At 39.1% G+C, this 24,792-nt stretch overlaps 1 protein-coding gene across 3 annotated transcripts in view; it reads right to left on the bottom strand.

Annotated features, from left to right (window-relative positions):
* The window catches only part of CYLD (CYLD lysine 63 deubiquitinase), a 57,346-nt gene that overhangs the window by 21,318 nt on the left and 11,236 nt on the right, over positions 1-24,792 (bottom strand). The window contains exons 3-11 of one of the 3 annotated variants that reach the window (XM_075188861.1): positions 22,208-22,329; positions 21,143-21,230; positions 19,546-20,172; positions 17,094-17,396; positions 14,291-14,396; positions 13,498-13,596; positions 6,214-6,333; positions 5,370-5,429; positions 3,735-4,117 (exon numbers count right to left, since the gene is read on the bottom strand). In XM_075188861.1, the coding sequence (XP_075044962.1) occupies positions 3,735-4,117; positions 5,370-5,429; positions 6,214-6,333; positions 13,498-13,596; positions 14,291-14,396; positions 17,094-17,396; positions 19,546-20,052 (1,578 nt within the window). In that variant the 5' untranslated portion in view covers positions 20,053-20,172; positions 21,143-21,230; positions 22,208-22,329. The remainder of the gene's footprint in view (positions 1-3,734; positions 4,118-5,369; positions 5,430-6,213; positions 6,334-13,497; positions 13,597-14,290; positions 14,397-17,093; positions 17,397-19,545; positions 20,173-21,142; positions 21,231-22,207; positions 22,330-24,792) is intronic. The other 2 variants (XM_075188863.1, XM_075188862.1) reach the window with 2 other exon arrangements.

Genomic DNA, 24,792 nt, shown 5'->3' with positions numbered 1-24,792 from the left:
AGAACAACTTTCCATGTTAAAAGTCTCAATTCAATCGAACGTAAATAATCAAAGGGAGCCATCTGAAGAACCTCTAGCTCCAAATTCAAATCCCAGGGAGCCATGGGCGGAACATAAGGAGGCTGAACCCGTAACACTCCATGGAAAAAAGTACGAACATCCGGTATAACTGCCAGTCTACGTTGAAAGAATACCAAAAAAGCAGATACTTGAACCTTCAAAGAAGCCAGCAGAAATCCTGCTTCCAAACCTGTCTGAAGCTAAGAGACGGGACAGGAACGAATGTCTGCTCAGAAAATCTGCATCCCAATTCTCGACCCCTGGAATGAACACCGCTGAGATGGCCGGCACAAAATCTTCGGCCCAGGTGAAGATCTGGTTGGTCACCTTCGTAGCCTCTGCAATTTTTTCCTCCCTGTCGGTTTATATATGCGACTGCAGTCGCATTGTCTGATTGGAGACGTACCGGTCTGCCCTGTAATAGAGACTGCGCTCCTTGAAGGGCCAGAAGCATCGCCTTCAATTCCAGAATGTTGATCTGCCGGAACCGGCCCCTGCTTGTCCATAGACCCTGAAGACAGAGACTGAGGACAACTGCACCCCAACCCTGAAGACTGGCGTCCGTGGCCACCAGAGTCCAGGACCAAGCAACAAAAGGTGGCTCCAATACATCCACCAAAGAAGGGAGAGACGAGCTTCCGCTGAAAGGGTCATTTGTTGAGTATCGAGATGAAGAGACGATCCTGACCACTGCCTCAGAAGGTCCCATTGAAATCTCAGAGTGGAACCGCCCGTATCAGAGGGTCTCGATCATGGACACAAAGAGTCCCAGAAGCTTCAAAACTAAAATAATGAATGGACTTGAATGAAACAGGAGTCTCTTTACCGCCTGCCTTAGCGTACAAGCCTTGGGTTCCGGAAGAAAAACTTTCTGATACTTGGTGTCCATTAGAAGTCCCAGAAATATCATTCTCTGGGGACGGACTAACTGAGACTTGGAGTAAATTGTAATCCAACCCTGTTGTTCCAAGATCCGAATGGTGAGACACAGATGTTGTTCCAGGACTAGTCAAGACGACGCCTTGAGGAGCAGGTCGTCTAAATACGGTATTATATTCACCCCCAAACTTCACAAAGATTATGGCAGTAATGGCAGCTCACTGTTGAAAGTCCAAATGGCAGAGCCCGGAATTGAAAGTGGGAGCTTCCCATAGTAGACTTAAGAGACGGATGTCCTTCCCAAATTGGAACGTGGAGATAAGCGTCTTTGATATCTATCAACGCTAGAAACTCCCAAAGTTCCAACCCCTGGGATAACGGACAACACCGTTTCCATTCGGAACTTGCTCACCCGAAGGAACGGATTCAGTCCCTTCAGGTTGAGAATCGGTCGGAACGATCCGTCTGGTTTTGGAACCAAAAACAGGTTGGAGTAAAAACCTTGTTCCTTTTGAGACTCCGGAACACGACCTATAACTCCTATGGAAAGAAGAGAGGCGACTGAACTGATCATCTCCTGTCTTCTTTTCGGATCTCTCGGAAGAGGCGTGTGAAAAAACGCTGAGTACATGGTGCTGAAAGATCCAAGATGTATCCCCTGGATATAATTTCTAAGACACATTTGTCTTGAGGTCACCGCCCACTGATCCTGAAATAACTATAGGCGGGCCCCTACCCCGCAGCCGCGGGAAGAGGGTGGACCCAGTCATGCAGAGAGTTTATCCGAATTTTTGAGGACGGGCACCTCTTAGAATAAGAACCCCTGCCTCCGACAGCCTGTCCCCGGAAACCCTGCATTCTACCTCTACTGGTAGACTGACCCCTGTTAACCTGGCTACCCCAAGATGACTGTCGAAAAGAACTTAACCTAGAAGCTCAGCCTCTAGGTGCAATACCAGGCAGAGAAGTACTCCTCCCTCCCGTAGGCTGACTGATCATGGCATCCAATTCGTGTCCAAAAAAGGACCGAACCAGAATAAAGCAGGGCTTCCAAAGACTTTTAGACTCCATATCCGCATCCCAGGCCCTAAGTCAAAGAATTCTCCTAGCAGAAACCGCTGCAGCTGAAACCGCAAAAGAAATGGACGCTGCATTCTGTGTTGCTTCATATAAATAACCTAATGGCTCCTTTAAATACATGGCTAAAGGGAGAGGCTCAGAATCCTGTAAACCAGGCCTGTCCAACCTGCGGCCCTCCAGATGTTGTGAAGCTACAAGTCCCAGCATGCCCTTCCAGCTATCAACAGGTTGTCTACTGGCAAAGCATGCTGGGGCTTGTAGTTTCACAACACCTGGAGGGCCGCAGGTTGGACAGGCCTGCTGTAAACCAACTATTTAGTGAGAAATTTCCGACTCATCCAGACCACAACATGGAACGCTATTGCGTCCCCCTCTAGATCTAAATGTAAGCGCTACCGGCAGCACTTACATCTCATCACTTCTAATAAGATAAACAGAAAAGAAAAAAAAGAATAAAATTACACTAATCTATAGCAGCAAGTACTGGACACAGTACCAGACAGCCCAACTTTTTGGGCACTTAAACTACAATGAGGCTAGTAGGGGTTGCCGAGGGGAGGAGTCAGCAGTAAGTTTAGTTAACTGTTTAAGTGCCAACTCCTGCACCCTCATATAACCCCACTGTAGCAGTGTCCCCCCATAGTGGATGAATGAGAAACAGGTGACGCATTTGAATAAAAGAACACCTTGCAATCATTAAGCATGGAGAGTGCCACAAAACCCCAAGCTATAGTAGATGCAGCCAGTGGCACATGGAAAATTGCCCAGGTGGAAGAAAAATGAATTTAACTACACATCTGCAAGCCCTAGAAGCTCCCACAGTTAGTGTATAAGTTGAAGCTGAAAATAGGTTGGATATTTCAGTAAGACCTGGTCCACATCATACCCAAAATCATGAACTACTTACAAGAACAAAATATTTAGGTTTTAGAATGGTCTTCACAGACCCCACTCTTGATTATTCAAAATCTGTGGAGAGATCTCAAATAAGCAGTGCATGCAGGACATGCTAACCCTATTACTGACACATTCTGCAAAGGAGAAGGACAATACACTGCTAAATTATTAGCTTGTAACAAGAAATGTTTGGAAGCTACACCTTCTACCAAAGGAGGTGTTACTAATGGGCAAGGTGTTCAAGCTATTGCGCATGCCGAATTTTAAAAAATAATAGTAATTTTGCATTAACATGTGCAGAAACAGGTTATGTTTAAGTTTGTATCTGTAGAGGTATTTTCCCTTACAGCTTCAGTGAAACATGCAATCTGACCAGGGAGTGACCAAACAGAAGTTGACAGGAGTTAAGAAGCTTACCATTGCATGCAACCTATGTCCTCTATTGTCAAATATTTTAACTCTGAAAAAAAAGTCTTTCTGCACTTTCTCCCAATATGCTTTCTTACAGGATCTAGATGCATTAGCAGAGGGCAGCCTTACTGGTAATTTACCAGAAATGATTGCCATAAATACAAATTATTTCAGTACAGTACATCATAACTGAGAAAACTATATGAAATAAAAAAAGCAATGTTGTTTAAAATTGGCTACCAAAATCAATAATGCAATATGAAACAACTACTGTATACATTCTATGTTATGTGTCACTGTGTGCCATGCTCAAGCAGTGCTGCAGTTACTGCCAAATTAACTACGGTGCACCCACAGCCAGAGCATTATAGCGATTCTTAAGATTTAAGTGATCTGCTACTAATTACCAGCTCTAGTCCAGCTAACATATCGTTGACACCTGCCGGCTGACCAATCCAGCGGATCACCCCATAAAACGGGGGGTTCTCTTTAACTTCTGCCAGTGATCCCACCTCTAGGCCATGCAGATTAGACAGGTGCTGGTGTCCAGGCGGGCTGTCCGGCAGGGATGCATGGTTTAATTCTCCGATGACTGACTGCACAGACAAGGAGAGGGGTGTGTGCCCCATTGTGCCATTAGTACTGGACATCTTGGAAAGGCTGAAAGGGAGAGAGTGGAATCTATTCTCTCCAGGTGAGCAACTGCTTGCTGTAGGCTGCAGAGGGGGTGAACAGTGTCCAAATGAGGATGGGGATGTCTCAGTCAGAGATTTTGCGGAGTCTTCAACAACTAGGAAAAATAAATAGAAGTTAATGAGTACAGATGAGAAAGTGTGTTAAAAATGTAGTTTGCTTCCAATTAACACAGTTAAAAGCTAAAAATAACAATATATTTTTGAATGTTTAATATTTGTATTCTTGTTCCAGAGCAGAGTGTTCTGGTCATGCACTTGCTCCAAATGAATTTATGTTTTTGGCCGCACTTCTAAAAAGGAAGTAAATTGCGGGGGTTTTCAGGAGGAGATCTGGCCTGACCCTAGAAAGATTTCAGCTTGTTGGAGGACTCTGGAGAGGTCTTTATGTTCAAGGTTCTAATCTGATAGCTTCAGCTCTGTTCTCATGCTCCACACTGGGACCAGTCAGCAGGGAGACAACCCTGCCCTTGCAGCATCATACCATGTATGTAATCAGGTTTGAAAGTCCGAGTGCATACTTAGACTGTAAAACTTGATGGGATAGATGATGACATGGTCCTGTGCAGGGCAGAGTTGCCATTTCTCAATGTAGACTGCTTTCACTGGCAAACAGAAGCAGCTATGTAAAAGCCAGGTAGTGCTTAAACAGTGGAGTTATATGGTCTATCTACTATATAAATGCCTAGTGGCGTGTGTGGGAAAAAAAAAAAACCAAGCTGCAGTGCCACCTGCTGGGCAGAGTTATACACTGCCCTATATATTTCTTGAAGGAGAAGTGACAGTTGGGAGTGGTTGGTGGTTGCCGGGGGTGACAGTGGGGAGTTTTTAACACCTTAAGTAGCTTGATGAATGATGTGGCGATGAAGATGAAGGATGAGGTGATGGAGAAAAATGATGAGGTGGCGACATGTAAACAAAACCACGTTAAAAAAGGGCGCTTGCGTCGGGAAGTAACGCTCTTCCCCTGAGGAGGCCTGGCTATGGCCCAAATGCATGGCAAGAACCTTTTTAACACCTTAAGTAGCTTGATTTGACTAGAATGCATGAGTATCATGCACGGGTTAACTTGTAATTAAATATTATTGCATAAACAAATCAGTTCAAACAAGGAGGTTTAAAACTAGTTTAATTTTTTTTTAAAAAAAGTTCTATTTTGCAGACCAGCCCCATCTATAGCTGTTTTCTAAATAAACTCTCTAGTAGAGTGGATACAGAACTTTCATGTTCACAGGTAGAAGCACAGCTACTTTAAATATGCAATTACATTGTTATAATTGCAGTTTCTTAATAGACCTTGCAAAGATTCTTTAACAATTGCAGTGTAAGAAAGGTGATCGATCAATGTACCTTCACACCGGCTGCTCTCTGGAATACCAGAACTACCCCCACGTGATGATCTCTCCCGCGCTGTGAGGACACACATACCATTTATGTAGTTAGTTTTCAAAAATACAACTTGGTATAAGTTCTGCAGCAGCTGTTACATGGACAAAACATAAAAGCATTTGCCATTTTTCAAAAAGAGGAAGTTAGATCTTCAGACATTGATCTGCTTCATGCTAAACACAAATCTACAAACTTATTTACAAAGTGCACTGGATGTCTATTCTTAGATGCACCTAGATAATAATATTTTTTAAATATAATCCCTAAATTTTTATTGATGGTTACATAAACTTTCTAGCAGGGTATATCTATAGGTCTCTTCTCTTGTGGGGGCTGAGGATATAGAGCACTCGACATATCACCAAGCCGACCAATGCATCATATACCCAACATCAGAGGGTTTAACAGCACTAGAGCAATATTAACAATCACACTAGTGATTTCAATCCCATTGACATTCGACAGTGGTGGGAGAAGACAGGAATTTTGTTCAGGACTGCATACAATCTCTTTCCCCTGAGGGCAAAGGAATTTCAGATGGATACCATCATTGTTTATTGTCTTTCTTTGTGGAGGGGAAGGGGGGGGTACGATTTTTAATAAACACAAAGAATATAATCAATGGAAAAGAAAACTATATTTAAATGTGTATAGATTGTAAATAACATTGCATATTGATCATAACCTTCTCACTAAGCACCTACAAAAACTGACTATAGTTCTAATGTTTTGTTTTTCTAAAACATTGCAAGTGCACATAGCAAACACCGCTTTGTAGAATCCTAATTTCAAACTTCCATTGTACCTTCATCCATGTACCAACTAGTCTTGCTCTTCGGTTGGTGCGGTGTTTCAGTTGAGCTGCCATTTAAAGTGTAAAAAAATTCTGAACGGTTTCTGCTTCCTGATTCGGAGGTAGACCCTGCTGCAAAAAAGAAAGAGGAAATTTAACATTAGACAACTACTGCAGAAGAGCATTTTTCAAGATTAAAAGGGTCCTTGACATTAGAATTTAAGACAAATGGAGCTATTCAAAACAGGATCCAGTCACATAATTAGTGCTTAGGACCAAACCTCATTAGTAGAGGATTTATATAAAGATACCAGTTACCATAAGAACTGGCAAACATTGTCAATTTTTGTCACAATACGGGATGCCGCATTCACCTACAGCAGCATTCCATTTTTCTTTCCATAGATAGAGCTGAGAGACCTGAAGGAAACACCAGCACACTAGGGATCATTGATCCCTATGCAACACAGTGCAGCTCAAAAACACCAGCTTGATATAGCACATGACAGAAGTAGATTTAAACAAAAATCTAAAACATTTTCTTTTCCAGTATTATTTGAAGAAGCCTATGTGCAAAGGCTGCACTTTTGATTTGAATCACAAATGGTCTTTTATATCTCAATTTAACAAAGTATTATTCTTACGGGGTACATTTTCCGATGGTAAAAGGTCAGATCTAATAATGCCGTCAAGTAGTTTTTCTGCCTTATTAAGGACTTCCATCTTATATCCTTTTTGAACAAATGATTCTTTCATGAAAATGAAAGAATCATTCACTTAGTCACTCAGATTCCAATAAAATACCATCCTTTATGATCAGTGGACATACCTTCCGTATTGACCAGTTTATTACCCACTTTTGTGCTGGATGTATCCAGTACAATAAATAGCTGCATCTGATAAATAAAAATATAAACTGTGTAATATAAATATCTTAATGTGAAAGAAAAACTCTAAAAAGCTTTTTCTTAATTGACTACAAATAAAAAAAAAATTGTCATTAAATTATTGGAGTTGGATAAAAGTCCATTTGCATGACACATAATTAGTGATTATCAATTTAGATAAGTTAAAATATACTGTTTCATGTACTAAATGTTTAAGAGAAAAAAAAAAGCATTTGGTGTGTTATACACTTAGAAGCTCATATGCAGTTTGCATACAATTAGGACATCTGGTGGTAGAAAATGGTACGGTCTGTAAAAAAAAATAATTGAGGACTGAATTCTCGGCAACACGATGTGTTACAAAGAAAATGCGATGGTGCATTACAGTAATGGAAACATGATGTGCTTGGCTGTCAATTTAATGCTTGCTACATCTATATCTGTGAATTTAACCTTGTGGGGAGGGGAATTTTCATTCTGGAAAGTCCTTGTAGTCTTTGCATACAATATTTCAAATAAGGCACATTGTTTAAGGTTTAACGGTCTTTTAAGATCCTCCGTAATCTGGGCAGACAATAGATGCATTTAGACAAATTGCAAATTAAAGAGGGAGATTCAATTTGGCACAAGGTGTCTCTATAACGACTGCGGATACTCTGATGCTATGGCTGGAATCTCCACTCATTCCTCCTCACACCCTATAGAGGACATTGTGATGTACATGTGCCACAACACCAGCAATTGATTTCCCCCCTCAATGAACAATTGTTGATCTCCATCGCACAGACACCAAACATCATTTATTAAATAATTTATTTCAATTGTACCATCATGCTTGCCTTGAAGTATATTCTATATATATTGTATATTAACATGCTTCCTCAAAAAGAGTGCAATAGAGTTTAATCCCTTTTCTGCCAGTCATGTACAAAATATAAAGCTTTGCACAACCAGAAATAGACACAAAACAATTAATCCTGTTACTCGTTGAGAGAACATCAAAGCAAGAATTAGCCTTAACACAAGAAAAACCTCTAATGCAGATTATCCCTCTTGTGACGGTATAAGTATGAACACACGTCTGTCAAATTTCCATATGTGCAAAAGTAAAAGAACTTATATCATGGCAAATCAAAGACGGACAATAAATATTCCCAAAAATTGTTAGTGATAAAACAAATCCGCTATTTTTAAGCTTATTATTTAATGTTGTTTTGGACATATTTTGGAAGTTTTTACTATTAAAAACTTCCAAAATATGACCATAATAATTATAAAATTAGCAAAAAATGAATGAATATTCCATTAGCCAGCTATACACCCAATGTGCAGCCAAAACAAGTTTATTTTTGCTATGCATTCGTGTAAACTCTGAGTCTTTTTTTCCCCTAACACAGTTCACAAACACATAAAAACTAGTATATTTGTAAAGAAACTCTTTTTGTTTCTTAAATAAAGGCCTCTCTGCCAGTGTCAGTCGTTGGTTAGTAAAGTATCTAACACTTACTTCCATGTATTCAGGTACTGCAGCATTGCCTATACTCAGACACACTCTGCAAGTATGTCCGCTCCAGTAGGCGCATTGGGCAGACATCAGTGGGTTTGATACATCCAGCACAAATAGCTTTTTACAGTATACATTTCAAACTTCTGCACATGGCCCAATAAAGCAGCAGTGTGCAAAGATCCTACCCGACAGATAATGCAGTACCCAATCCAGTAACTAAATATAATTCACTACATTATGTAGCAATTGTTCCTCATGCCTTTTAGACTGTAAGCACATTTGGGCAGGGCCATCCTCACTCTTCATGTCATTGTATGTTATTTATTTGCACTACGATCCCCTCAGTGTACTGCGCTATGCAATATGTCAGCACTTTATAAACTAAGAACAACAACAATAATGCAGGCTGCTCGAATTCATCATCAGGTACTTGTTCGATATATTATTATCATCATCATTTATTTATATAGCGCTACTAATTCCGCAAAGCTGTACAGAGAACTCACTCACATCAGTCCCTGCCCCATTGGAGCTTACAGTCTAAGTTCCCTAACACACACAGACAGAGACACACAGACTAGGGTCAATTTGATAGTAGCCAATTAACCTACTACTTTGGAGTGTGGGAGGAAACCCACGCAAACACAGGGAGAACATACAAACTCCTCACAGATAAGGCCATGGTCGGAAATTGAACTCATGACCCCAGTGCTGTAAGGCAGAAGTGTTAACCACTTAGCCACCCTGCTGCCCCCTACTCTACTCTCCTGAAGAGACCACCTGTAACAATTCCTGATAAAGTAGGGCACTGTATGGGAGGAAGGATAAACCATGTAGTTCTACCAGGTGCATTTATTCGCTAAAAATAAATAAATAAATACATTAATAAAAAATATGGCGAGTCTGTGTCTTGTAGGTATGGTGGTATTCAGATGACTGGAGAGCATCCCTCCAAAACATTAAAAAAAAAAAATACATGAATGTATTGTGGGGGAAAGGGGATAACCTTTTCTCACAGCAAGATGTTTTTTAAAAGTCAATCTAAAGATGCTGGCTGCAGCCGGCAGGTGTGCCTCTATGCCTAGATGCCCACTGTCAATGAACATCACATTTTTTTTTTTGGGTGCTATGGTTGTTGCACACCATGTTAAAAGCTGAATGTTATGTGCTGCATGCATAAATGCCAGATACTTCAACATTTTTTTTTTAAAAAGACATGCATATGACATGAGATGTCCCAGGCATTCCATACTGGAAGGCAGGTCTAAATAGGATCATGGGAAACCTGAATTAAACGTCCCATTGATCTTAACACTAAGCAGATTTATGCTGGATCCTAGAGACCAGTGATGGGCAAACTACGGCCCGCTGGCCAGATCCGGCCCACTTAGAGGTTCTATCCGGCTCGCCAATATTTTAAAAAATTTCATTAAAATATGCAGAAAATTATTAGGGCCGACCCTGTGTCAGAACCTTCATTTTTATGCCTTCCCAGCTATTTCCTCCATTACACTTCATCCTCCTTCCTAAAAGGACACTTCGTATGTCAATCACTCAAACACCTGCCTGCCCCCTAATGGCTGAAAGTCATGTGAGAAGAGATGGGCTGGGCCATATACTAAGGCGGATTTCGATTGGCTGCTGTGTTGTCAGTTAGTGGCTCACCAGAAAGACGGATCTGCAACAACCTGCTGAAATAAGTGCTGTGTCTGTACGATCGCTGCACTTATAGAGGTAACACTGCTATATAACACCCTCCCGTCCCATTCAAAACATTTGTATTATATATTTCAATAATTTGAGGTTTTTAATAAATTATATTGGCCCGCCTAAAGTTTTTCTTTTTTATTTGGCCCGTTCCTGAAAAAGTTTGCCCATCACTGCTATAGACTGTGCTATATTACTATTAGAACAAATTTACATTGTATCTACTAAAAGTAAATGTAACCTCACAAATGTTGGTTTGCTTAAATGCCCCTAGTACAAGGGAATGTATATTTATGACACGTACATTTGTGATATCCTGCTGTGTAGACTATGAGCAAACCTAGGATTGACTGTGCTACCTCTTAACCTGTTCTCTGCAATAATTAACTTTCCGCCACCCCCAAATGAAATCATACTCCACCTCCAATAGAGAGCATCCTTGCAACCGTACAGCAATGCAGAGTGTTCAAGTGACCGCCATACAACACAGAGAACACCATAGTGACTGCCTTACAATACAGAGAGCATCCTAGTGACCGATATACATCAGCATCTCCAGCCTGACCTACCCTCCTGCATCAACTCTTCAGCTTCTACACCTCTAGCATTCAACTTCGCAGCAACTTCAATTAACCCTCCAGTTTGAACCTTGCTTAACCTACCCTCTAGCATTCATTTGTCCAGTAGCTTCTCCAATTCAACTCTGCCCTCTAGCTACCCACCCCGCTGCGACTTTACAACAATCTACAGACAACCCTCCTGCATCCTGCTTATCCTCCAAAGCGGTGTTACTTCTTAGCCACTGTCCTGCCTCATCTTTATACACTGCCTTAATTGCTATTGTTATGCCTCATTGCAATTGTCACACCCGTTATGCCTCATTATCATACCTTATTGCATCTCTCTACACTGCTTTAATTGCTACTGTCAAACCGGTTATATCTCATGGTCATACCTCACTACAATTGTCATTCCTCAGCTCTCTCTGCTCTTTCTTACCTTATTGCCTCGGCCATTCCTCATTACAATTAACACGCCTTATATCTCTCTCGAACCATTCCTCCTCCTCACCTCTATCCAGCATCCCATTTCTCCCCATTCTTTTACCTCCTCTCCCTATCTACACCCCCAGATCCTCTCTCTCCACTTCACGCCCATGTTATCTCACACGTACAGCCTACTCCTTTATTCCCCTCTTTGTCTCATCTCACTTCCTCTTACCTACTCCCTTCCTTTCCATTGAGTGCTTTCCCCACCCAACACTTCTTCTACCCGCTACCTCCTCTCCGCTTAGCATGAGAGGCGTATTCGCCTCTTCTCTCTTTCCCACGCTCTGATCTATGCACCACATCACTGCCATGCTTTCCATATCTGGCTTTACACCTTCTCCCAAATATTCCCCTTCTTTCCTCTTCCTTCTGGACACTGGCGACGTTAGTTCCTACCTTAGACTTTGCACCATACTTACTATACCCTCCTCCCTTCGCCACAAAACATTACATCCATCCCATACCTTCTACCTCTCCAACCTCAGTCTCATTCCTCCTCTTACCCACCTGTCTCATGGTTGCACCTACAATGTCACCCTAAGAACCCTCCCACTCTCCTCCTCTCTCGATGATGTTAACCCCCTGTATTAATGAACTTTAATATCATGACCAGCTCCAACCAGCTATATCCCCATGCGCCCCCTGTATGGTACCTGTGCTGCTGACAGGACATCTGTCAGTTTTCACCAGAGTGTGCAGGAAATGTTATCTAATTGCTAGTCTTGCGAGATAATGATTACATAAGTTTATGAGACTAAGAGCTTCACAGCCAGCGTTCTGTAATGAGAGGAAGTGTGGCAGCAAATCAGAATGCAGCAGTCTCTATCTGTTTTGCTGTCATGAAATCCTGACTGTCGGGGATGCCCCCTTTAGGCCAAGGAAGCCCCGAAAAACAAAACGTATCAGTCATGTCACATGAGACCACCAGCCTACCTGGGAAAGTCCCAGTAAGGTCTACAGCCAATCTACCCAGCATATACCTTACCACTGGGCTACATCCCAAGCTATTTTATTGTGAGAGCAGTTGAAGGGAAACTGTGAGAAACCTAAGAGGTAGGTCAGAAAGCACATTAACTAGCTAGGTATATATATATTATATATATATATATATATATATATATATATATATATATATATATATATATATATATATATATATATATATATATATATAAAACTGTAAGGTAAACAGGTAAACTAAATATAGTATATAACTCATCATACAGTATGTATTAGTAACATGCTCTCCTCTATTTAAAGAGTGACATAATATGTTGGCAATTTATAAATAAAAGGATAACAACATCAACAAAAATATATATGGCTATTAATCCCTAAATATTTACTACAAACAAATATAGAGCCTTCAGAGGTTACATCCTTCTAAAAGTGCTGCTCTGGTCATGGCAATAGCAGACCATCTTATAACACTGCCTGCGAATTGTAAATGCTGGGAACCACTATATACATGGGCACGGGGCTGTGTTATGACAATCCGCTGGGGGGCTGAAGGAAGCCAAGGCACGAAAGAGTCTGCGCCTGTCACCAAGCCACATGTTTTCAATCGTCATGGTGACCTGATGATGGGCATTGCTCCAGCCCTACTTTATAGACAAGTTGAAATGAGCACATTTTTGTTTTGTGTGATCTGCTGCATTCTTTACAGATCAGAGAAACAGAAAGAAATTTAGCTTACACAGAGACCACTGATCTCTACACAATATGCTTTGGGAAACAGTACATGGAATAAAATAGTTTATGCACCATTCATCTTATTTCCATGCTAGCGTCATGGTCCATTTTAACATACACTTGTGTGTACAGATCTAGAGAATGACAGTCAGATGCACGCTGAATTTACTTCTTTGTTTTATTTGTGTGCACTGTGGAATGTAGCAGATCACAAAGTGAAGAAATACACTCAAATGACTGAGTCAAACTGTGGAAAACTACTGGAATATCTTTTCAAGGTTTCCACTAGTAAAAAAAAAAAATGTTCCCATAATTAAAATAAATAAATATTACAATTCTACCAAAAATGTCTTCGGGACTAATATGTATAAGTAGTGTGTACAAAAGTCACTAAACAAAGAATAACATTGTGAAATATCAAATTATAGAGCTGTATCTGCCAGACTCCTTTTACCTGTGAGCTTTGATTTGCTGTGATTGGACAAATTTTTCTCACTCCCACATCTTGAAGTAAAGGCAAGTTTTAAAGGCCTCCTCTCCTGGTTTACAGATTCTGGAATGAACAGAAAGATTTTGCATAGAAAAATTAAATAAAAATGGTTTAAAAAGTAAACATGAAATATTACAAGCTATCCTTTTAAAAATATATGTATTCAATTCAATTTTAAAACACATCCATCACATATTGTAGCCAGAAGAGCTAGAAAATATATCCATCTCAATTATGGATTAAAGAGAACGTTACTTATACAAAGATTACAACATCAAGAAGGCTGCATACAGAAGACTCAATGACAAAGGTTTAAAAATGAGAATCACCATTTTATGGTACAAGGTATAAAAACAATGGCTTCAGATGAATGTTCATATTTTACAACAGGTGATAGGTTGTCAAAGTGCCCAGAAGGATTAGATAGGGCAGTGTAACTAAATAGCAAGGGTGACATTCTATAGGCAGTAAAACATGGCATATAAAGTGTTAGTTACTACCTGACATAAAAGAGGAGGTGCATCACAAAATCATTATGGATTGTAGTTATGAGCTGTAATTTAAAGTATCTGCTTACTCAAATAATGTTGGACATCTGGCTTCAGAAGAAGGTCCATATAGTAGTATCAGTCACCCATAAACACAACAAAATTGAATGATGACTGTACACAACATTAAACAATATATTGTTGGAAAGAAAGCAAAGCTTGCAAACAGCAATATAGTACAAAAGACAAGTATAGACCATCTTTCCTACCTGGGATGATGTCATTTATATGCAGAAGGAGAGTGCTTTCCACACTAGCAAAGCTGCACAGCTGGATTCCATTATATCTTCCATCCCAATTTCCAATGGGATTGTCCTCCAAAAAAAAGAAAGATGTATTTTAGAACACAACACATATTTCTGACCTCTCTGTTAAATATCACAAATCTGCATGAGAAACATTGACATTTTGTAGCATATTCCTATTAGACAGCACATTGTGTCGTGAAAGCTGACCTGCTAAAAAAAACAACTTCTGATAAAATGAATACCTTCTTACTCTATGAAAAAGCAGATAATTCAGGTGTCATACAAGAAAATGAGGATCAAGTAACGGTGCGACTTTCTCATCCCTTGACAAAGACTTGCTGTAATAAGTTCTGTGTCGTTTAGGGCTGGGACAAAAAATAGAAGTTTGCAGCTATAAAAACTGCTTATTTTAGACTGAACACGCTTCTGTTACACCACTAGGATAACTTCTGCACATCAGTGTGTTCCAGAAAGTAACAGATGTGGCTGTCTTTTGCTAAACACAAAACTAACCGTTTAAAATAAGCCATGCCTTTAATTACTAGTCCAATGTGCCAGATCTCTAGATTTATATGAGGCGAAAACAGCAAGTACAAGGTTTTAAATATTTATGGACTTTATTTCCTAAAACCCAACCAGCATATGAATGAGGCAATAAAGAAAGCCTACATTTGAAAATATTTTATTTTTGGTAGGTTACATGGCCACCAGTTATTTTTGTGTTACAGTATATTGGTCTTGACTCTACAGTAATTCATGTAAATTACAGGGTCCTTTGTACTTGTAGGGGATCAAAACCACTTGTCAAAATAGCATTCGGTCTCTTGAAAAAATAATAAAACATGGGTTTGACAAAACATGTAACAGTACCCGGCAGAAGTCGTTTGCAGGAGCAAAACTCACATCAGAAAGCAGCACAAAGTAGAATGAATAGAACATTTTTATTAGAGTGAGCACATGCAGTTTTGGTGGTATGGAAGCAACTGCGATTTAAAATTATCTATGCAGACCAGGCCGTAGTGTGAATATGAAGATCTTGTAGACATTTTATTACAATAATGTAAAACAATACATTAAAACAATACAGTAAAACAATAATTGTAAACAAGTCTGACATTAGAAACCATTGTGTTTAGGACTGCCATATACACTGGTGTTTTTTTTTTTTTATTAGCTTTCTGAGTTTATTGGAACATTCTATTTTTAGAAATGATCTATATTTTGCATTAACCGCAAGTAAGCTCTAAATGCATATCAAACGTGTACAACTTGAGTTCTTACATGAAAAATTTCCACTTGCCACACATCTGGTTGCTCAGGCAGTCATACCAAACAAACCTATATCAGGCCAGTTTAAGGTATTTCTGCCCAATAAGGCTTAAAGCTATGTCCACCCAACATTCTTATCCGAATCACTGGAAACTCATAGGCATGGCAGCCAAAAGCTAAACACATTGGGCCGGATTCACATTCAGACATGCGTCCTTTTGCGTAGTGTAGTTACATGAAATAACTCTGCGTATGCTCAGAAACGGACCTTGCGCCAATGACCAAAAATGTGTGCAATTCATATCTGAACACAAATGACACTTACGACTGCCTACGACTTGAGATACTGAATGAGGAGAGAAGGGGTGGCCTAATATAGGCCATGTACAGTAAGGATGTTCGAATGCACATGCGGCCTGTTCAAGTCCTGGGTTTCTTTAAAAAGTACACTTTTTTTCACCAGTAGAATTTGCACCCACTACATAACTGGTGTAAATGCCAATTGATAGTGAAGACTGTCACAGCACAGACTTTAATTTAAAATATGATTAAATTAATTTTTAAATTTACATGTATGCGGGCCAGTAGCTAAACACAATCCATCCTTCTTCTGTGAGAAGAAAGCACCTAAGCCGCCACCAGTGGCATCCGTTTGAAGGAAGAACCTCAGAGTAAAGTTTGGAACTTGTAAAACTGGAGAGGGACAGAAGGCTAAGTGAAGATCTGACCAAGTGGCTTCTGCAGAGTCAGACCAATCTAATCTATCTGAACAAATTTTTATTAACATGTCGAAGGATACCAATGAAGACCAACAATAAGAACTATAGATAAGCTTATTTAATTTATTTATATCTTTGGTACGCTTAAGCACATGAGGAGTGTGCTGTGTGGTGGTGGGATCCACATTGGTTCTTATACATTTTAATATTTACTACATTATATGCGATTTTTCTCCTATACGAGATGATTGTATACATTTGAGAAGTGCGCGGGAGTGGACCAGCATTACAGATTTAGTGATGTGTGCATGTCCCTATCCACATCTGGTACGTATACAAGAATAATTGTGTTTGTGCTGACTTACGCTATTAGGCGCCTATCCCTATTTCTATTGTATGCGTTCTGATGTGACCTTTCATTGTATACTGAAGTTCTGCGTCTACATAAGGCAAGTACTGTGTCGGGAGAGCGTACTTACACCCAGGTTCAAACAAAACTGACCTTGATACATTTGGATTCAAGTACGGTCGGAACTATGCACAAGTTCCGTGCTTTCTTTTTCTCACCCGCAACCTACGTACAAGTTGCGTTTGTACTTGAATCAGGCCCATTATGCACAAACTTACCCCTCTGGTCCAAGACGGTTATTAAAATAGAATGTAATAGTTTATTCTGAGGACTTGAAAAGTTGTTTGTCTTATGCAATTATAGGACTGAATCTATCAACATAGGAGTAAACTGCTAAGATTCCAAAAAAAACGTAGAAGACACTTACCATATCAACTCCAACAAAGTATCCAAGGCTTTCTTTACCAGGTAGTACATCACAGAAAATTACCGTCCCAAATTCCATTCCCTCTCCAATTTTCAAAGACACTCTGGAGTTGATCTCCAGAGGAGGAATTTCTGTCTGGCTAGTGTCTACTGGAGAAGCATAATCACTCTCTAGTTCATCATCCTCTTCCTCACACATCTCTAGTTTGTCAAGAGCAACAAACACACCACACTCCTCATCACATCGAAATAACTGCTTTCCTTGGTATGAGCCATCCGTAAATCCCTGGCCACGGCCTTCTTCCTGGGGTGAGAGAAAAGGAATATATTAAAAAAAAAGTCATTCTCCCGAATGCTGTACTGTATATCTAATCATTTTAACCCACCACCTTGAAAGAACATACAATGAAATTCTAAAATTGGAGATCTGAAAGCCATTTAATACATAAGCACATAGGTCAACGTAACACATTTTGTTTTTGCAAAGTTCCGATATACATAGAGTGAGAGTATTTTTTTTAACATAAAAAGCTTTGTTCAAGAGCTACTTTCCAAATTACTTAATTGGTCAGTGGCAAAACTACCATTGATACAGCAGGAGCGGTGCACCGAGGCCCGATGCACGGGGAACTAGCGAGCCGTGGGCCCTGGTTCCCTCCTATCCGCTTCCCTGCCTTGGGACACACAGCTCGCTAATTCCGCCTCTGCAATAGGTAGTATATCCTAGGGAAATTATCTCACTATTCTCAGTTAATTCTTTGCTGCAATTTACCTAAACTGATGGGACAGTTCATTTAGAAAAAGGCTTAGTTTAAAAAAATTAAACAATTTTGCTTGTTGTTGAGTATTTAGAGCAGTGTTACATTTATTTAGTTTATGAGCTACTGAAGGTAATGCAGAAGGAGAAATCAGATTACTGGTAAGTCAATTATGAAAGCGTTAAGGTCAGTGGTTCCCTTTCTTTTTGTGCGGTTACACAATTGCTGATAAATATAACTCACAAATCATTTTTCTGTGTCATACAAATAAAAGTAGCATAATAAATATAATAGGAGAGGGTAGAGGGGGTAGCTGTTTCAGCCAGCAAAGAACCAGTCTCCAGTCACTGCTACAATGAAGATTCATAATGTGAATGGTGAGACCTCACACAGATCAAGTGCTGAGAGCAAACTTATTATAATATAAGAAAATTTAATGCACTTACAAAAACATGCAATAAGAGCATATATAGAGTTAACCCTTTCAATACCATCCTCCCTTTTACGTGTTTTCAGGTCTCTGAAGGGAGAGTGAGTCTACTTCATCAGACAACTGAAAAATACCCTTTACTTTGTCAGGTAGTACAAAGGAAATTTAAGCACCCAGTAAGTTGAATTACAATTAAAAAAAAAATATATATATATATATATATATATATATATATATATATATATCATCTAGAAATATAATATAAAAACATACATAAAATACATGATAAATCCTGTATCTAAAATTAACCATAGCTATAATTAATATTTATAATCTAAAAAGTGTCATGCTTTAAAGACCCTATATAGTCTCTTTTTATTATGTTTGTAAGTGCATTCCATTTCTTATGCTAAAATAAACATTCAGCACTTAAGCTGGGTACACACTACAGGTTTTCCACCCGATTATTGTGCCAATCACACGATAAACGACTGTTAGGTCCGATAGTGCATTAGTGTGTACACTCACAAACACATATCATTTCATTTGATTTTATAACCAGATTAAAAATCTCTATAAACGATGGAACAATGTCAGGGAAATTCTGCAGTGTGTATACACTCACAACCTGCAGTGTAGGCAGATCTCCATAGAGTCATGACAGATGAAGAGCACAGATCTGAAGGTAAATTGTGTAAAATCGTGTAAGTGTGTACACACGAATCGGCATTCTTATCGGGACTTTCAGTCACTGGTAAAATCGTTAAAGAGATTGCATCCGGAGAAATTTCCTATAGTGTGTACCCAGCTTACTCTATGTGAGGTCAATTTTAGTGCTCCGCCTCTCCATTCAAAAATAATAAATAGCAATAAAATAATTAATAAACAGGAATATGATTATAAAACAAAAGTTAATGACAGACACCTTAACTTCTAGTTAAAATATAGTTCACATACAGACTAACAGCGTGAACCATCATTATCTCCCCACCCACTCCAGTAACTAAGGGAGCGAGACATGAACATATAAGTGGGTGGCAGGAAGTACTGACAATACAGAGTGTGAAGCTTTATATACACAATGTAAAATGTAGTGAACTCAATGAATCATACAGACTTTAAAAAGGCCTGCCAGCAATACATTGGGATAAAAAAAACTAATTTAAAAAAAAAAAAGCATTGTGCATTAAACATTAAAGTCAGATTATTAGTAAATGAAAAAACAAAAACAAAACAAAACAACAAAAGCACACCAAAAAGCTTACCAATAATTCCACGCCAAACCATATGCCAGTGACAGACCTTTCTGGCAGCAATGGTCCCCTGTACCGAACAACACCTGGATAGTGGCCATCTCCTGGCCGCAGAAAAACCCTTACTGCAGAGCCAGTTTCTATCTGCAAGGCTTTAGAAAGTCTCAGTTTATTTTTGAATAGGCTACATCGCTCCTCGCAGTTTGTAATAGCTAAAAGAACTTCCGCCAGCTTTTCTGTAATCTCAATAACATCTTTCTCATCCACAAGCAAAAGGGTGTGGGGCTGCTCCAAAATTTTTAGTGCAAACTGGGCTTTTTTGCTCTTAGAGGGGACGCTCCGGCTGTGTGCTACTGCAGACCGCTCCTGAACAAACTGTCCAATACTTCCCCTCTGAACTTTGATCGGTTTCTGAGTCTGTTTGTCAATCAAACTGCACTCTTGGACCAGCAAGTAAAAGATTCGCTCTTCCCAGTAGGTGGAGCTGCTTTTCTCTTGCCCCCAGAGATTTGAACTCATTGTGACAAGGCAGGGTTCAACTCGGGGGAGTTCGGCAGTTCCTTATCTTAGACGATTTTATATATCCAACACTGTAACGCTGCCAAGTCGATGGTGCAGGAAGATGAATGAAATGCCAGCCTAGGGGAAACATTACCACATAGATTTAGGTTGCTGATACTAAACATTTGAAATGGTTTTTCACTAACATCTGACACTGAAAATGTGGCCACTTCTCACGTGGACAAAACAGAAATGCCTTTAATCAAAATAAACATATTCAGTTATAGTTTTGCTGAGAAAGAATTGGATCCATTTTGATGAGTGATTGATCAATGTTCCCTATAAACAACGCAATTGGGAAGCAAATTAGTCCTATACAAAAACAAAACAAAACAAAAAAAAAGGAACAGCAACAAAGTCTGCAATGTCTAGCATTCTATTACAAGGGGAATTCCACTAACAAACCACTCCTTCAGAGAACATGAAGAATGTTCAAAAAGAGAAGGTGAAACTTGGCAACTGCACGGGTCAGCCAATCAGGTGCCACCGTCAAAACAACACAGTGCCGACACCTTTGAAAATTTTCCAGACCTCAATACACATTGTGAGCTGTATTTAGGTAATAGCAAGAGGATACATGAATAAACTGCTTATAGTGAAAACAATGTAACTTTATATTATCATTGCTTGGCAAGACGAAGTATCATAGAATTTTTTTAGGATAGCTTTGATACTTCGTAGCGTGTTTCTGTTGTAGTCTAAGGACGTTACTTAATTTAATTTTTGCAAAGCAAGCAACATGACAGTAGCCAGTGATATTAATAAATGCAAAACAACTAAGGGTATTCAACCAGATGAAATTACACCTATGCTATTTACACATGTAAATAAAAGTTAAGTGCAATGCAGTATTTATAAACAGGGCATTATTTAAATCTTAATAAAAACCAAACACAACAAGCCAATACAAGGTAACAGTGAATTAACATCACAATACTGAATATGATTTTTTTATTAAAAGAGAAACAGATATTACAATTATGCATAATCTATATTTATGGGTTCACAAAGAATTTTGTTGTATATATTTCATGATTGACATTTTTACCATTTTAGCCATTGAATAAATGTGATGCTGCAGCTGTTGTCTGTAGCTTTTCTTCCTCAGACTCAATGGTTTCTCACTTTGCAATGTGCTACAAAAAAGTAATATGGCTTTTATTATTACAAATACACAGGTAAGTACTGTCTATGGCTCAGAGAGCCAGGAAACATAGGTGAACAGAACAGGAGATATCAGCAAGTGAGGATTGCCTACTGTGACAGGCTCTTGATAGAGCAAACTAGTACTCAAAGTAAAATCATATATAGAAAATATTACCTTACAATTTTACACTGATTACAGGGTCATGAAAGGGAGCCAGCCAGCCAGCGTCTCTAAACCACAGGGTCAAGGTTGGGGAGACGGGCTTTAACTTACACCTTAGTTGTGCCTGCCCTCTCCTTTAAGTATACTATACACACTTCTAGTTTGAATCCATAAGGGTGAAATCTCATATCAATTAGTATCTCAACAATGGCTAAGGAAGGATGTTATATTGCAGCTTATTGTATTGTGTGTGCCACAGTAGTCAAAATACCCATAATACACAGCTGTGAGCGTCAAAATGATCCTGAAAGAGCTTATTGTGGGTCTGTTTCTAGTGCTAGTCATGGGTGGTCCTGGATCTGTCACATAAACAGCAACAAAAAAATCAAAGCTCAAGAAATTATAACAATGCCACAATTTGAAAATGGTTTTACTTGAACACTATTGACTATTTTTCAATGCTGTAATAGCTGCAAGTGTGGCCCCCAACTGTGGATGATTTTCAGCTCATGGAAAAGCTCATGCTGTAGTGGTTAACTGTAACTGTACTTTAGAGTATTAAACCTAATGATCTGGTTCACTTTCAAAATGATGTGTTTTGTAAAAACTGTAATTGACTTTATTGCAACTTATTTGATATATGTAAACTGTTGCATGACAACACTATACAAAACAAAACATCTTCTGTTGTAGGCATTATTGGTAAGGTAAGCTTAGTTGAAGGGACCACAGCCTTTTGAGAACCTAGCAAAAGCCTTGGTCCTAATATTAATACTCTTTTCGAGGACTCATGTTCAAACCCACCTGTCTCATTATGAACTTGCACTGGTCACTTCGGTTCCTTGTATTCTACTTAATAGTAATTTGATCGTAAGCTTATATAGCAGAAAACTGTGCCCGAACCATTCTACATAATACTGTAGGTTCTGTAATAGAAAAGAAAGAAATACATTGTTCCATTATTACTTGCTTCACTGATGGAGATTACAGAAGCAACATACATACTATATCCAGCAGTGATGACTTGGGAAAAGTGTGGGCTCAAAATACAGAAATTAAAAGTTCTACCTCCTCAATAACCCACAAACCCATCTTTTCTTGCAGTGTCTGCTGTCAGCACTGTCACAATGTAAAGTGGTTCTTTTCTCGCTAGAAAAGGATGGTTATTATGCAGGGCTATAATTACCATCTCACGGTCAGCATGTGAACTGAAGCATTACCCACCCATGCTACATGATTAAAATAGCATATGACTTGGTTTTAACCCCTTTACTGCAGGGGAAGTGGACTGGTGAAGAAAGCTCCAATGACAATACGAGTACGAATTTTAATATTTTCTATTGGAGCAGTTACTAGCAGGTTGTCTCAGTCTTGTGTGTCTCTTTGGATAATGTGGATGTGTGCATGTGCTTTATGGAAATCCTAGGAATAAGGGAATCTGCACAATGGAGTAACTAAATGCAGCAGCTCGAGCTAGGTTTGATAACTTTTATTAGGCAAGATCAAAATGTGTGTGTGGGGGGGTAATGTAGGATTGGTGCTACGAAAAATAGTTCCTAAAATGGTAATACATTTAAAGTAATAGTGTTGGAAACACATGATTTGTTTATTATACATAAAAGTTAAGTAGAAAGAGTTCTATGACTGAACATATTTTACAAGATTACTCTAGCAGTTCATGCGTTCTAAGTTTAGGGATCCATATAGAATCTTACCCTTTGATTGGTTGCATGTGACCACCAACCAACCGAATGTGCACAAAATTAGTATTTCAATAATGTAACAAAAGGGGCCTGTCTAGTTGTCACACTCTACATGCAATGGATGTGCGAGAACAAACACAAGTCAAGGTCTCCCATACAGTCTAGGCCTTAAACTTTAAATGATTATCATTTCATACTAGATATACTTTTACTTAAACACCAATGGGAAAAAATAACTCAATTAGTCAAACATGTGAACACAGCTAGACTCAGACACAGCTTCGTACACAACAAAACATACCACAGCTTATTATACCAAGTCTACAATGTACCTAAACATCACAATATTACACTATGCAGATATGACTATATTGGGAACTAGAGAAGGAATTTACTAATATGAAAATCACCAAATCAATGTTACAAAAATCATAGCATATATTACTTTATAACACAGGAACAACATACAGAAGTGTGCTGGTACATGACCAGAGCCCCAAACAGAAGTGGACAGGATCACTGAAGGAGACTGGACCTTGCAACAGAATCTATAATATAAATGTCTAGTGGCGTGTGTTAGTCTGTGTGTGTGGAAAAAATAAAACCAAGCTGCAGCGCCACCTGCTGGGCGGAGTTATACACTGACTTACTAAATTCTTAGTGTGTATGGAAAAAAAAATTCAGAAAGGGCTGAAATTTGGTATACCAAGATGTTTTTAATTTGTTAATTTAACTTGTTTATTGTTAAAAGTGTTTATAAAAAGATTTAAACAAAAATATATATATATTTCTTGAAGGAGAAGTGACAGTTGGGAGTGGTTGGTGGTTGCCGGGGGTGACAGTGGGGAGTGGTTGGTGGTTGAGGCCTGGGCTATGGCCCAAATGCATGACAAGAACCTTTTTAACACCTTAAGTAGCTTGATTTGACTAGAATGCATGAGTATCATGCACGGGTTAACTTGTGAATTATAAACATCCAGGGCCCGAAACATTCCCATATTTTGCATAAAACTGCTCTGTTCTGCATGCTCACAAATGGACTATAAGCCAGTGAACACAAGTGCATTCAAATCATCTTCGAATGCAAAGGGGACTTCCGACAGCCTACGACTGCAAGGGCGAACGGGGAAAGGGCATATATATAGTAAGGGCATGCCAAGTGGAGCACACACACACACACCTGTCTGATTCAAGGTATGTGATTTTTAGGCAATTAAGAACAACTGTAAAAATGTATTTTATGTACAGTAGGCATTATATTTATATACATTTTATGTACAACATGATAAATGTAGTAGTAAAAAATAAAACTAAAAAAACCCCAACTTTTGTTTTCAATGTATGTTTATCAATGATAGAACTTAAATACAGGCGTACTTGAGTGCAATTTCTGCCCAAAAAAAGTTTTTCGGAACTGAACTATCCCTATTTGGGGATCATTCACCGTTTTGCATCACCTTCACTTGTTACATATCCCCGCTCAGGATGGATGAACTTATGGAAGTTACATTTGGACATTGTTTGTGACTAATACAAGATATTGTTTTGGACTTTAATTCAGTGTTTTTGGACTATAATATAGTGTTGTTGTTCCAACGGTCAGCTCATTTGGCTACCAGCTGTTTTACAACCATCATATATGTATTTGGTCCATTATTGGCCCTCTACAGTTGTTACCTATGGTTG

The sequence above is a fragment of the Mixophyes fleayi genome, chromosome 10, assembly GCF_038048845.1.
Source record: "Mixophyes fleayi isolate aMixFle1 chromosome 10, aMixFle1.hap1, whole genome shotgun sequence".
Taxonomy (NCBI): Eukaryota; Metazoa; Chordata; class Amphibia; order Anura; family Limnodynastidae; genus Mixophyes; species Mixophyes fleayi.
This window is presented reverse-complemented; position numbering and strand designations above follow the sequence as displayed.